This window comes from Geotrypetes seraphini, chromosome 8 (genome assembly GCF_902459505.1).
Source record: "Geotrypetes seraphini chromosome 8, aGeoSer1.1, whole genome shotgun sequence".
In the NCBI taxonomy this organism is placed as follows: Eukaryota; Metazoa; Chordata; class Amphibia; order Gymnophiona; family Dermophiidae; genus Geotrypetes; species Geotrypetes seraphini.
Genome location: NC_047091.1, coordinates 26,799,882 through 26,814,208, shown reverse-complemented (window position 1 = coordinate 26,814,208; position 14,327 = coordinate 26,799,882). Strand labels below are relative to the sequence as shown.

At 45.5% G+C, this 14,327-nt stretch overlaps 1 protein-coding gene across 16 annotated transcripts in view; it reads right to left on the bottom strand.

The window, feature by feature from the left end:
- Positions 1-14,327, bottom strand: part of MACF1 (microtubule actin crosslinking factor 1) — a 423,081-nt gene that overhangs the window by 180,909 nt on the left and 227,845 nt on the right. For all 16 annotated transcript variants that reach the window (XM_033953642.1, XM_033953648.1, XM_033953649.1 and 13 more), the window contains 3 exons: positions 9,525-9,724; positions 8,685-9,180; positions 5,754-7,225 (listed from right to left, as the gene is read on the bottom strand). In XM_033953642.1, the coding sequence (XP_033809533.1) occupies positions 5,754-7,225; positions 8,685-9,180; positions 9,525-9,724 (2,168 nt within the window). The remainder of the gene's footprint in view (positions 1-5,753; positions 7,226-8,684; positions 9,181-9,524; positions 9,725-14,327) is intronic.

Genomic DNA, 14,327 nt, shown 5'->3' with positions numbered 1-14,327 from the left:
GGAAATTACAGACCGGTAAGCCTCATTTCGGTGCCAGGCAAAATGGTAGAAACTATTATAAAAAATAAAATTGTGGAACACGTAGACAAACATGATTTATCGAGATAGAGTCAGCATGGTTTCAACTGAGGGAGATCTTGCCTCACCAATTTGCTTGACTTCTTTGAAGGTGTGAATACACATGTGGATAAAGGTGAGCCAGTTGATATTGTGTATCTAGATTTTCAGAAAGTTTTTGATAAAGTTCCTCATGATACGCTCCAGAGAAAATTGAAGTGTCATGGGATAGGTGGCAAAGTTCAAATGTGGATTAGGAATTGGTTATCGGATAGAAAACATAGGGTAGGGTTAAATGGTAATTTTTCTCAATGGAGGAGAATAAACAGTGGAGTGCCGTAGGGATCTGTACTGGGACCGGTGCTATTTAACTTATTTATAAACGATCTTGAAATTGGAACAACATACACAAGGGACACGGACCTGAGGCTGGAGAATCAGGAGAAGATAGAGAGGACAGCAATCGTCGTGGGCGACTCCATCATCAGACAAGTTGACAGCCATATAGCGGGAGGAAGACTTTATCGGCTGGTGACCTGCCTACCGGGAGCCAAGATAGAAGACATAGTGAGCCGCATCGATAGGATCCTCAACAGTGTGGAAGAAGAAGATACAGCGGTGGTGATCCATGTGGGGATGAACAACGTGAGCAATAGGAACTACAACAGGGAAGTACTGAAGGACCAGTTCCGGATGCTAGGAAGGAAGCTGAAGACCAGAACGCAGAGGATAGCATTCTCGGAGATCCTGCTGGTACCCAGGGCAGATGAGAAGAGGCAGATGGAGCTGCAAGCAGTCAACGCGTGGATGCGGCACTGGTGTGAGGAAGAAGGATTTCGTTTCATGCGCAACTGGACAACGTTCTGGGGGAAGAGCAAGCTCTACAGGAAGGATGGACTCCACCTCAGCAGAGACGGAACGAGGCTATTTGCAAGCAACATCAAGAGAGAAGTGGACAAGTTTTTAAACTAGGAAGAAGGGGAAAGCCGACGGTTCAGGAACCGGTATACCGAGAGGATACCGTGCAAGAAGATAGAGGGAAAGAATCAACGGATTACAGGCAAGAGAGATCGAAAAGGACACAAGAGAGAAGGAAATGCAAGAAAGGAAAACTCAAGTGTATGTACACAAACGCAAGGAGCCTTACAAATAAGATGGGTGAATTAGAAGCCATAGCACAAAAAGATAACGTTGACATCATAGGCATCACGGAAACATGGTGGACTGAGGAAAACGTCTGGGACACTGTGCTACCGGGATACAAACTATACCGCAGAGACAGAGTGGCTCAAAAAGGTGGGGGCATTGCCATATACGTCAAAGAGGAAATTGAATCTGCTAGAGAGAACACGCCACAACTGACGGATAAGTTAGAGTCTCTATGGGTCAAAATTCCAGGAACAAATGGCCTGGAAACAAAGATCGGCATCTACTACCGACCCCCAGGGCAGTCCAAAGAAATTGATGGATAAATGACAGACGAGATTAAACGCAACTGCAAGGGAAGCAACACAGTTATCATGGGTGACTTCAACTATCCGGGAATAGACTGGAACCTAGGCACCTCCGGCTGCATTAGAGACACCAAGTTCTTGGCTGCTGTAGGCAATTGCTTCCTGGAACAACTTGTCAAGGAAAATACTAGAGGAAATGCAATTCTGGACTTAATTCTAAATGGCCTGCGAGGACCAGCACAAGATGTAGAAGTAGAAGGGACGCTGGGAAACAGCGATCACAATATGATCCGACGCAGGGGACGCAGGGGAGAAACATCGGTCCAAAACGACAGCCACGGCACTGAACTTCCGAAAAGGGAATTACGAAGGGATGAGACTCATGGTAGGGAAGAAGATTAAGAAGAGGATAAGCACTGTAAAAACGCTAGAGCAAGCTTGGTCTCTTTTTAAAGACACAGTCATCGAGGTGCAAAATCTATATATACCGTATATCAACAAGGGATCCAAGAGGAAAAAGAACAAAGAACCAGCGTGGCTCACTGTAGAGATGAAGGACGCGATCAGAGACAAGAAAACTTCATTTAAGGAATGGAAAAGGTCAAAAATGGATGAAAACTGGAACAAGCACAAACAACATCAACGCAGGTGCCATAAGGCGGTAAAAGGGGCCAAAAGAGACTACGAGGAAAAAATAGCCAAGGAGGCGAAGAACTTCAAGCCGTTCTTTCGATATATTAAGGTGAAATGACCTGCAAAGGAAGTGGTGGGACCGTTGGATGACCATGGAATAAAGGGAGCACTAAAGGAGGACAAAGCAATCGCTGACAAACTGAACACATTTTTTGCATCTGTATTTACCGAAGAAGATAAACACAGCATACCGGAACCCATCAGGCTATATGCTGGAAACAAAGATGGAAAGCTGACAGGATTGATGGTCAGTCTAGAGGAGGTATGTAGGCAGATTGATAGGCTTAAGAGCGATAAATCCCCAGGACCGGATGGCATTCATCCGAGGGTCATCAAGGAACTGAAAGGGACCATAGCTGAACTGCTTCAACGAATAGCCAATCTGTCGATCAAATCGGAAAAGATTCCGGAAGACTGGAAGGTGGCGAATGTTACACCGATCTTCAAGAAAAGTTCGAGGGGAAATCCGGGGAACTACAGACCGGTGAGTCTAACCTCGGTACCGGGAAAGATGGTAGAGTCACTGATAAAGGACAGCATCATTGATCACCTTGACGGACACGGGCTGATGAGGACCAGTCAGCACGGTTTTAGCAAAGGCAGATCGAGTTTGATGAACTTGCTGCACTTCTTTGAGGGAGTAAACAGACAGATAGACAAGGGCAATCCGGTCGACATTGTATATTTGGATTTTCAGAAGGCGTTCGACAAGGTTCCGCATGAACGACTACTTCGGAAAATTGCAAGCCATGGAATTGAGGGTGAAATACTCACGTGGATTAAAAACTGGCTGGAGCATAGGAAACAGAGAGTGGGGGTAAATGGACAATACTCGGACTGGAAGAGCGTCACCAGTGGGGTGCCGCAGGGCTCAGTGCTTGGACTCGTGCTCTTTAGCATCTTTATAAATGATCTGGACATAGGTACGACGAGCGAGGTGATTAAATTTGCGGTTGATACGAAGTTATTCAGAGTAGTAAAGACGCAGGGGGATTGCGAAGATCTGCAACGTGACATAATCAAGCTCGAGGAATGGGCATCGACATGGCAGATGAAGTTCAACGTGGATAAGTGTAAAGTGATGCATGTTGGTAACAAAAATCTCATGCACGAATACAGGATGTCCGGGGTGGTACTTGGAGAGACCTCCCAGGAAAGGGACTTCTGATCGACAAGTCGATGAAGCCGTCCACACAATGTGCGGCGGCAGCAAAAAGGGCAAACAGAATGCTAGGAATGATAAAGAAGGGGATCACGAACAGATCAGAGAAGGTTATCTTGCCGCTGTACCGGGCCATGGTACGCCCTTACCTGGAGTACTACGTCCAGCACTGGTCACCGTACATGAAGAAGGACATGGTTCTACTCGAAAGGTCCAGAGAAGAGCGACTAAGATGGTTAAGGGGCTGGAGGAGCTGCCGTATAGTGAAAGATTAGAGAAACTGGGCCTCTTCTCCCTCGAACAGAGAAGATTGAGAGGGGACATGATCGAAACATTCAAGGTACTGAAGGGAATAGTCTTAGTAGATAAGGACAGGTTGTTCACCCTCTCCAAGGTAGGGAGAACAAGAGGGCACTCTCTAAAGTTGAAAGGGGATAGATTCCGTACAAACGTAAGGAAGTTCTTCTTCACCCAGAGAGTGGTAGAAAGCTGGAACGCTCCTCAAGAGGCTGTTATAGGGGAAAACACCCTCCAAGGATTCAAGACAAAGTTAGACAAGTTTCTGCTGAACAAGAACGTGCGCTGGTAGGGCTATTCTCAGTTAGGGTGCTGTCTTAGACCAGAGGGCCGCCGCATGAGTGGACTGCTGGGCATGATGGACCACTGGGCATGATGGACCACTGGTCTGACTCAGCAGTGGCAATTCTTATTTCTTATGTTCTTAGGTGATTAAATCTGCAGATGACACTAAACTGTTCAAAGTTGTTAAAACGCATGCAGATTGTGAAAAATTGTAGGCGGACCTTAGGAAATTGGACGACTGGGCATCCAAATGGCAGATGAAATTTAATGTGGACCAATGAAATGTGATGCACATTAGGAAGAATAACCCGAATCACAGTTACCGGATGCTAAGGTCCACCTTGGGGGTTAGCGCCCAAGAAAAGGATCTGGGTATCACTGTAGACAATACGATCAAACCTTCCGCCCAATGTGCAGTGGTGGCCAAAAAAGCAAACAGGACGCTAGGAATTATTTAAAAAGGGATGGTTAAACAAGACTAAGAATGTCATAATGCCCCTCTATCGTTCCATGGTGTGACCTCATTTGGAGTATTACGTTCAATTCTGGTCTCCTTATCTCAAGAAAGATATAGTGGCGTTAGAAAAGGTTCAAAGAAGAGCGACCAAGATGGTAAAGGGGATGGAACTTCTCTCATATGAGGAAAGACTAAAACAGTTAGGGCTCTTCAGCTTGGAAAAGAGATGGCTAAGGGGAGATATGATTGAAGTCTACAAAATCCTGAGTGAAGTAGAACGGGTACAAGTTGATCGATTTTTCACTCCATCAAAAATTACAAAGACTGGGGGACACTCAATGAAGTTACAGGGAAATACTTTTAAAACCAATAGGAGGAAATATTTTTTCACTCAGAGAATAGTTAAGCTCTGGAACACATTGCCAGAGGTTGTGGTAAGAGCGAAAAGCGTAGCTGGTTTTAAGAAAGGTTTGGACAATTTTCTGGAGGAAAAATCCATAGTCTGTTATTGAGAAAGACATGAAGGAAGTCACTGCTTTCCCTGGATCAGTAGCATGGAAGATTGCTACTCCTTGGGTTTTGGCCAGGTACTTGTGATCTGGATTGGCCACCGTGAGAACGGGCTACTGGGCTTGACTGACCATTGGTCTGACCCAGTAAGGCTATTCTTATGTTCTTATGAGTGGAAAGGATAGATGTGAATCGCTGGCTTACTCTCCCTAAAAATACTAGAACTAGGGCAAACGCAATGAAGCTACTAAGTAGTAGATTTAAAACATACCAGAGAAAATATTTCTTCATTCAGTGTAATTACTCTGGAATTCATTGCCAGAGAATGTGGTGAAAAAAAGTTCATAAGCCATTATTAAGATGGACTTGGGAAAATCCAGTGCTCATTCCTAGGATAAGTAGCATAAAATCTGTTTTACTCCTTGGGATCTTGCCAGGGACTTATGACCTGGGTTGGCCACTGTTGGAAACAGGATAGTGGGCTCGATGGACCTTCGGTCTGTCGCAGTACGGTAACTCTTATATTCTTATGAAGTCTGATGGCTCTCAGGTATTTTTCTAGTTAAATGTTATATTTTTTTTGTAGTATGATACAGAAAATCATAGGTGCAGCATCTCTGTTTCTGTGTTTTGTTTTGTTTTTGGGGGGGTTTGGTAGGGAGGACCTGGGAGACCATGTTAGCAGTGGAGATGAGGGCAGTCGAAACAGTTCAAGCACCTGGAAAATTGGGAGGAGGAAAGCTGTCACCCTCATGCCCCCACCACTCTACACCTAAGAAAGTAGTTCAGAAAACAATGCTTGGAAAATTTAACAGTTAAGGACTGAGAAAGATCTTACCTTAAAATCAATGAGCTGTTGATTGACGGCATCCACTTCAGTTCCTACAAGTCCTCTCAGTTGCTTTGCCTCCCCCAGAGAAGTTAACAGCTGCTTCAGTTCTTTCAGTTTACTATAAAAATCTTTGACTCGTGCCAGGTTGATCTCCAGCATTTCTTGCCGATTCCTACCCCTCTCGGTCAGTTTGCTGCATTGTTTATTCAATGTCTCCAATTCTCGTTTCAGTCCAAGGAGGTCCAGGCTGCCTTCTTTTTCCAGAAAATGCCTACATTCTGCTTCTGAAGATTTAGAATCTGATGTTAACTTTTGAAGTTTGACCATGAAATGCTGAATGTCTTCAATTTGAGAATGAAGGCTATCAGGGTCTCTACCAATGGCAGACATGCTATCAAGCTCATCATCAAGGTCAACAAGCTGAGAAAATATCTCCCGAACATGATTATGGAAGTGACTAATGCCATGAAGCTTGGTCTCCATGACTGAACAGACTTCATTAACTCTTTGCTTTAACAATCCATATTCCCGCTGGGCAGCCTCTGCCTGATTCAATAGCTGGGAAGAGTCCGAACCATCTGGAGCATCTTCAACCAAGCCATGAATCAAGTCCTTTATATAAACTATCTGTGGTTCAAGCTCACTGAGCACTTCCTGCTGAGCTCGCATTTTCTCCAAATTCTTGTTGCTACAGGCTTGAGAGCCCAGAGCTTCAAAGATCTCCAGCTGGTGCTGGGTTCCTTCCAGCTTCTTCTCAATGTTCTGAAGACTTTCCCTGAACTCCTTCAGCTTTTGGGACAATTCTTCAATGGACCCCACCTTAATATGCAACTCTTTCACAATGGCATCCACATCCTGGTTGAGTCTAGCTTTCTCCTCTCTAATTTCACAATCATCAGTTTCAGACACCTCTGCCAAGGTATCTGCAGCACTGTTCATCTTCTCCACAAGAAAGCCACGTTTCTCAACATCATTTTGCAGAGCCTTTGCCTTCAGAAAAGCAGCTTCCAGCTGCACTGGATCAAAGCTGACTTTTAACTCTGCCACTCTCACTTTACAGTTTTCAACCCAGGGGAGAAGATCTTCAACATGCTGCTTATACTTTTGAGCCTTTTGCAAGCAGTCCTTCAGTCTGGAATGTCTATCTGTTGCTTGTTTGACAAGTTCTTCCCAATGAGCCCTCAGAGTAAGTAGCTGGTTCTGTAAGGTGCTCCTTTCCTCTCCAGGCTGCACACAGAGAAGCAGAGATTCCCCCTCAGCCACAATCATTTCATAGGAGCCGCTATGCTGGTTTAAGTTCTTTTGGAATTCTTCTTGTTTCTGAATCTGGGACTGCAGTCTTTCCAGCTTGGCAGAGACTGGGCAGCTCTGGGCCTGCTGGCTGCGCTTATTGTTCAGCCATGTCCTCAACTCATCAAACATCTGCTGGAACTGCTGCGAACTGGCGAGGGCAGTCTGAAGTCGATGCATATGGTCACCTGAAAATGACAGCAGTGGAGCTCAAATTATTGATCACAAGTATTTGATTCCTGATCTCTCAAACACCCTGTGATAATGCTCTGCTGCATTTTATCAATTAGAGATATGGTTTTCTTTATCCCCCTTAGCCTTGGAGCATCTTAAGAAAACTGGTATAACAGAGGTCAAGACACAGCAGTGCCAAATCTGGTTGGAATTAATTGAGGGCCCCTTTCACAAAGCCATGGTAGTGATGCTGACGCAGTAAATGCACCAAAGCCCACAGGAATTGAATGGGCTTCGGTGCATTTACCGCAGCTTTGTAAAAGGGGCCATGAATAACTTAAGTGCAAACTTTAAAGATATATTTGGTTAAGTTGGCACTGCCGACTTTAATACGCTAAAGATAACCAGCGGTTATTTCACCCAATAGCGCAGAGTAACAGCACCACATAAGCCCCAGCACACTCCTCAGCCTTTCTGATTTTCTGTACTTACATTTTGGAAAGACACAGATTTCTGGCTAAAAATGGTAACTGGTCAGTGAGACTAAAATTTGAAGACTGATGACTTATCTGATTAACTCCTGAAATTAACCAAAGGGCTAAAAGGAATACTTTGTTGTTGGCCCTCTAATACTACAGCATTAACCCTCCTTCCTCCAGAGCCGAACTCAAGAATGGAACTTTCAATTTCATTTAATTTCTTACAGACCATCTGCAAGCCTCAAAGCTATCAAAGTGGTGTACATTCAGGTACATACGAATATCTATACTTTGTCCGACTAATTGTCCATCTAGCCCAATTTCCTGCTTCCAACAATGGCCAATCCAGGTCACAAGTACCTGGCTGAAACCCAAATAGTAACAACATCCCAGGACAAGAAGCGGCTTCCCCCATGTCAGATTGGAGGGAGGAATAGTATTGAATCTCATGAGCAAGGAATGCAAAGGCTGGACCTCAGTGCACAAATCGGAAGGGAAAAAAGAGGGTCAAGGAGGCAAGGTTTACCCCTGGCTTCATGGTAGGGTTGTAAGGCCACTGTGTGAGCTGGTAGGGGGTTACATCCATGAGAGGAAAAAACAATAGAGAACTTTAGCCTGGAGAAAATCAGACTAAATAAAAGGGAAGAACAGGAGGAGAGAAGGGAAAGGGACGGACACTGTGATGTTGGGGAGAGCTAATCCACTCATGGTGCCACTGGATGATACCACTGGTGTGTGGCTGACTCATCCGGCTTGTCCATGAAGGAGGAGGAAGTAAAGTCATGTTTATGAATGCATTTTTCTAGGGCTTTTTTGATCATTACCTCACCCATGGCTAGACAAATGTGCCAGGCCTAAACCCCACCCTTTCTCCAGGTCTGGAAGAGATCAAAGCATTTGTATAAAAACTGCTTGGCTGAACCACTCCCTAAGCACATTTTTAAAACACTGAAAAGTTTTTTTTAAAAAGGGAAAAACCAGATCCCAAACAAACCTGCTAAGTCTTTCAGCCCTTTCAGAGGAAGGGCCACGGTTTCCAGACGTTTCTTGAGCTCATCCTTTAGATACTGCTCGCCAATAAGGTTGGCCAAGTCATCACACAGAACCTGGGCTTCAGTAACTGCCTGTTCAAGCTCTTCCAGGTCTGACCGAATCTCACTGGTCTCCTGGAGCTGCTGCTTCACTGCTTCTGGCTGTGTACTGATGGCAGATTGGCCACCCAGCTTCTGTCCTGTAGCCTTGATCTTTTCTGACAAGTCTTGGAGAACCTGTTGGTACTTCAGGCTCTTGATGATTGCTTGATCAATGTGGATAGAGCGAGAGTCCAGCTTTGTGGTTAGCTCTTCCCATTTCTCACGGACTCCTCTGAGCTTTTCCTCCACATGGCCGCTGGACAGAGGAATGTTTCCTGGACTAGCGAGAATACCCTGAGCTGCCTGGATTAGCTGTTCATGCTGCTGTTTACGTGTTTCAAATTCCTTTAACATAAACTGCAACAGAAAGAGTGTCAACATGTTTGCACAAAATAATTCCTCTGAACATAAAAAACCATAATAGAATATGTTTCTTCTAGATGTTCCCCTCATCAGCAACCGCTTCATTTGCAGGCTTCACTAGCTGGTGTGTTGGGTGCAGTGAACAGAATCTACAAAGTACCACCATGACAACCCTTGGACTGCCAACAGCTGAAAACAGCCACTGTGACCAAGGTCTACAGGAAAGCAATTTACCATCTTACTCCTTTCTCCAAAGCCACATTTCTTTTCCTGTCCTAAGACCAGTGTGAACATCCCAGCATAAGGAAGATACGGCTACAAGCTTCCCAACATCTCACCTGAACCTGTTGTTTCTGTGCATTCAGCATATTTGGGTCAATGGAAAGGGGCCCAAGAACGCTCATCATTAATTCTTTCTCCATTAGCCAGGGACGCAGCTGGGCCTCGGCTGTCTGAAAGATTTCCAGCTGATTCGCGGATTCTTCCAGCCTCTGCTGGCGCTCTGCTGTCGCTTGGTTGGCTCTGTCCCACCTCTGATCTAATAGAAAAAGGAGAAGTAAGGAATAGATTAATATTTCTGATCACTATGAGAGAAGGTGGATGTTGGATGTTTAAATGACAGTAGATTGCTATTTGGAATATTTTCAGCTGCTTTTTCTGTGGATATATTTTGTTTTATTTTTGTATTTTATACTGGGGATTCCCTCCATAGCATACCATAGCGTCTAAATAGTTCCTTTCCAACAACCTGCAAAATAAACATGAACCGCTTTTAAGCAGTGATCCCCATTCCTGGTGTTTTATCCTCCCCCTTCCCTTTAATTAATTTGTTTTTAATGATGTAATTATTAACTTCCCCTCCTCCTTTACCCTCAAGTGCATGTTCGTATTTGTAATTTGTCTATTTAATGTTCACATTTCCTCCCCTACAAAAATGTATTTTAACCTTTCATTTTTAGCATTTTAAACAGGCCAGGTGCACGCCAATGGTCGGTATATTAAAATTAATTAAACTTGATGACATCATGCCATTTTTTGCAGCGGTCTTCTTGGGATTATTTCACTTTTTGGTGAGTTCATGCTGGGATTTTTTTGGGTGTTTTCATATTGGAGATAGTTAAGTGTGATGCGCCTTGCTCTTAAAATAGCATGATAGCGAAACAGAGCCGCTTGGTTGCTATAACTGCTGAAACTAAGTGTCATGATTCTCGACATAGGGACTCTCCAATTTAATTTTTTGTTGATCCTCGTCTACAACTACGAAGATAAGTACATTGCTGCTCATTTTTTCTTTTTCATTGTGAATTTGTAAGGTTTTTTTAGAGACTGATGACTGTTTAAAGCCTCTTTGCAGGACTCTTTTGAACTGAGAAAGCACAGTTACTTACCGTAACAGGTGTTATCCAGGGACAGCAGGCAGATATTCTTGACTGATGGGTGACGGCACCGACGGAGTCCCGGTACGGACAATTTTAGAGTGATTGCACTCTAAGAACTTGGAAAGTTCTAGTAGGCCGCACCGCGCACGCGCGAGTGCCTTCCCGCCCGACAGAGGCGCACGGTCCCCAGTTAGGATAAGCCAGCTAAGAAGCCAACCCGGGGAGGTGGGTGGGACGCAAGAATATCTGCCTGCTGTCCCTGGATAACACCTGTTACGGTAAGTAACTGTGCTTTATCCCAGAACAAGCAGGCAGCATATTCTTGACTGATGGGTGACCTCCAAGCTAACAAAAAGAGGGATGGAGGGAAGGTTGGCCATTAGGAAAACAAATTTTGCAAAACAGATTGGCCGAAGTGTCCATCCCGTCTGGAGAAAGCATCCAGACAATAGTGAGATGTAAAAGTATGAACTGAGGACCAAGTAGCAGCCTTGCAGATTTCCTCAATAGGAGTGGAACGGAGGAAAGCTACAGATGCTGCCATAGCTCGAACTCTATGGGCCGTGACAGAACCTTCCAGTGTCAGTCCGGTCTGAGCAAAACAGAATGAAATGCACGCTGCAAGCCAATTAGACAACGTACGTTTAGAAACAGGACGTTCCAATTTATTTGGATCAAAGGACAGAAAGAGTTGGGGAGTTGATCTGTGGGGTTTAGTACGCTCTAAATAGTAAGCTAGAGCCCGCTTACAGTCCAAAGTATGCAGAGCCTGTTCACCAGAATGAGAGTGAGGTTTCGGAAAGAAGACAGGCAGAACAATGGATTGGTTGAGATGGAATTCAGAGACAACCTTAGGGAGAAACTTTGGATGTGTACGCAGAACCACCTTGTCATGATGAAAGACCGTAAAAGGTGGATCTGCAACTAGTGCATGTAGCTCACTGACCCTCCTGGCAGAGGTAAGAGCAATAAGGAAAAGTACTTTCCAAGTGAGAAACTTGAAAGGAGTGGTAGCCAAAGGTTCAAATGGAGGCTTCATTAAGGCGGAAAGAACCACATTGAGATCCCAGATTACAGGAGGGGCTTTAAGAAGTGGTTTCACATTGAAAAGACCCCGCATGAACCTGGACACCAAGGGATGAGCTGAGAGAAGTTTTCCATGAACCGGCTCATGAAAAGCAGCAATAGCACTGAGGTGGACTCTGATGGAAGTAGACTTAAGGCCAGAGTCAGACAAAGAAAGCAGATAATCCAACAATGTCTCCACTGTCAGGGAAGTGGGATCAAGATGATGAAGAAGACACCAGGAAGAAAATCGTGTCCACTTCTGATGGTAACATTGCAGAGTGGCCGGTTTCCTGGAGGCATCCAGAATGGAACGAACGGGCTGAGACAAAAGAGTATCATGAGAAGTCAGCCCGAGAGATACCAAAATGTCAGGTGCAGAGACTGGAGGTTGGGATGTAGAAGGGTCTCCTGATGCTGTGTAAGCAGAGAAGGAAACAGTGGAAGAAGAAAGGGTTCCCTGGAACTGAGTTGAAGTAGAAGGGAGAACCAATGTTGCCTGGGCCACCTTGGAGCAATCAGAATCATGGTGGCTCGTTCCCTCTTGAGCTTGAACAAGGTTCTTAACATGAGAGGCAGAGGAGGGAAAGCGTACAGGAACAGATTGGACCAATCGAGGAGAAATGCATCCGCTGCCAGACGGTGAGGAGAGTAGAGTCTGGAGCAGAATAGGGGCAGCTGGTGATTGTGAGGAGCTGCAAAGAGGTCTATCTGAGGAGTGCCCCATTGAGCGAAGATGGACTGTAGAGTGAAAGGATCGAGTGCCCACTCGTGAGGCTGGAGAATTCTGCTGAGCTTGTCCGCTAAGAAATTCTGTTCTCCCTGAATGTAGGTAGCTTTCAGGAATAGATGGTGATCTATGGCCCAAGCCCAGATCTTCTGGGCTTCCTGGCACAAGAGGCGAGAGCCTGTCCCACCCTGCTTGTTGATGTAGTACATTGCAACTTGATTGTCTGTGCACAGCAGGAGAACTTGAGGAAAGAGAAGATGTTGGAAAGCCTTGAGGGCATAAAACATCGCTCTGAGTTCCAGGAAATTGATGTGATGCTTCATTTCCTGAGCTGTCCAAAGTCCTTGAGTTTGGAACTCGTTCAAGTGAGCTCCCCAGGGGAGGGGTCGGTGGTGATGATAAGTTGATGAGGAGGTAGATGGAAGAGAAGACCTCTGGAGAGATTTGAGGATATCAACCACCATTGTAGAGACTGACGAAGAGATGATGTCACAGATATGTGACGTGAGCAAGGATCCATCGCTTGGGACCACTGGGTAGCTAGGGTCCATTGAGGAGTGCGCAGGTGAAGACGTGCGAAGGGTGTGACATGAACTGTGGAGGCCATGTGACCCAAGAGTATCATCATTTGCTTGGCAGAGATGGAACGTTGTGGAAGCACCTGCTGACATAGAGATTGAAGCGTTTGAAGACGGTTGGATGGCAGGAACGCTCTCATGAGGACTGTGTCCAAGACCGCTCCAATGAATTGAAGTCTCTGAGTGGGGATGAGATGAGATTTGGGTAGATTGATCTCGAACCCCAGAAATTGAAGAAACAGGATGGTCTGGGTGGTGGCCTGAAGTACTGTCTGAGATGAATTGGCCTTTATCAACCAATCGTCCAGGTAAGGAAACACCTGAAGGTGGTGGGAACGTAGAAAGGCAGCCACCACAATCAGACATTTGGTAAACACTCTTGGAGAGGAGGCAAGACCGAAGGGTAGCACCTTGTATTGGTAATGACAACGATTGATCATGAAGCGTAGGTACTGCCTGGAGGCCAGATTGACCGGTATGTGAGTGTATGCTTCTTTGAGATCGAGGGAACATAGCCAGTCGCCTTGATTGAGAAGAGGGTAAAGAGTGGCCAGAGAAAGCATTCTGAATTTCTCTTTGACCAAGCACTTGTTGAGATCGCGAAGATCTAGGATGGGTCTGAGATCTCCTGTTTTTTTGGGGACTAGAAAATAACGGGAGTAGAATCCTTGCCCCTTTTGATCTAGAGGAACTTCCTCTATGGCGTTCAGAAGGAGGAGGGATTGAACCTCTTGAAGAAGGAGGGAAGACTGAGGAGTGTTCAAAGCAGACTCTTTTGGTAGACCTTGGGCAGGAAGAGTCTGAAAGTTGAGAGAGTAGCCGTGGCGGATGATGTTGAGGACCCACTGATCCGAGGTGATGGTTTCCCAACGGCTTATGAAATGAATAAGGCGTCCTCCTATAGGCAGTGGAAGATGGGCAGATGGAGGGATACTGGCTATGTCCTGGAGAACCAAGTCAAAAGGGTTGTGAAGATTTTTGTGGAGGAGGAGGCTTCACTTGTTGTTGCTGCTGTGCTGGTCTAGTGTTTTGTCTCTGTTGTTGCCTCTGACGCCTGGGTTGTTGAGGTGCCGGTGGCAAAGGACGAGCCACAAATCGACATTGGTAGGCCGATTGCTGACGAAAAGGCCTGGTAGGTGGGGTCTTCTTTTTTGTTTTGAGGAGAGTATCCCACCTAGTTTCATGAGCTGAGAGCTTTTGGGTAGTGGAGTCCATGGATTCTCCAAACAGCTCATCCCCCAGGCAAGGTGCATTAGCCAGTCGATCCTGATGATTGACATCAAGTTCTGAAACTCTGAGCCATGCCAGTCGGCGCATGGCCACCGACATAGCCGTGGCCCGAGAGGTTAGCTCAAAGGTGTCATAGATCGACCTGACCATGAACTTACG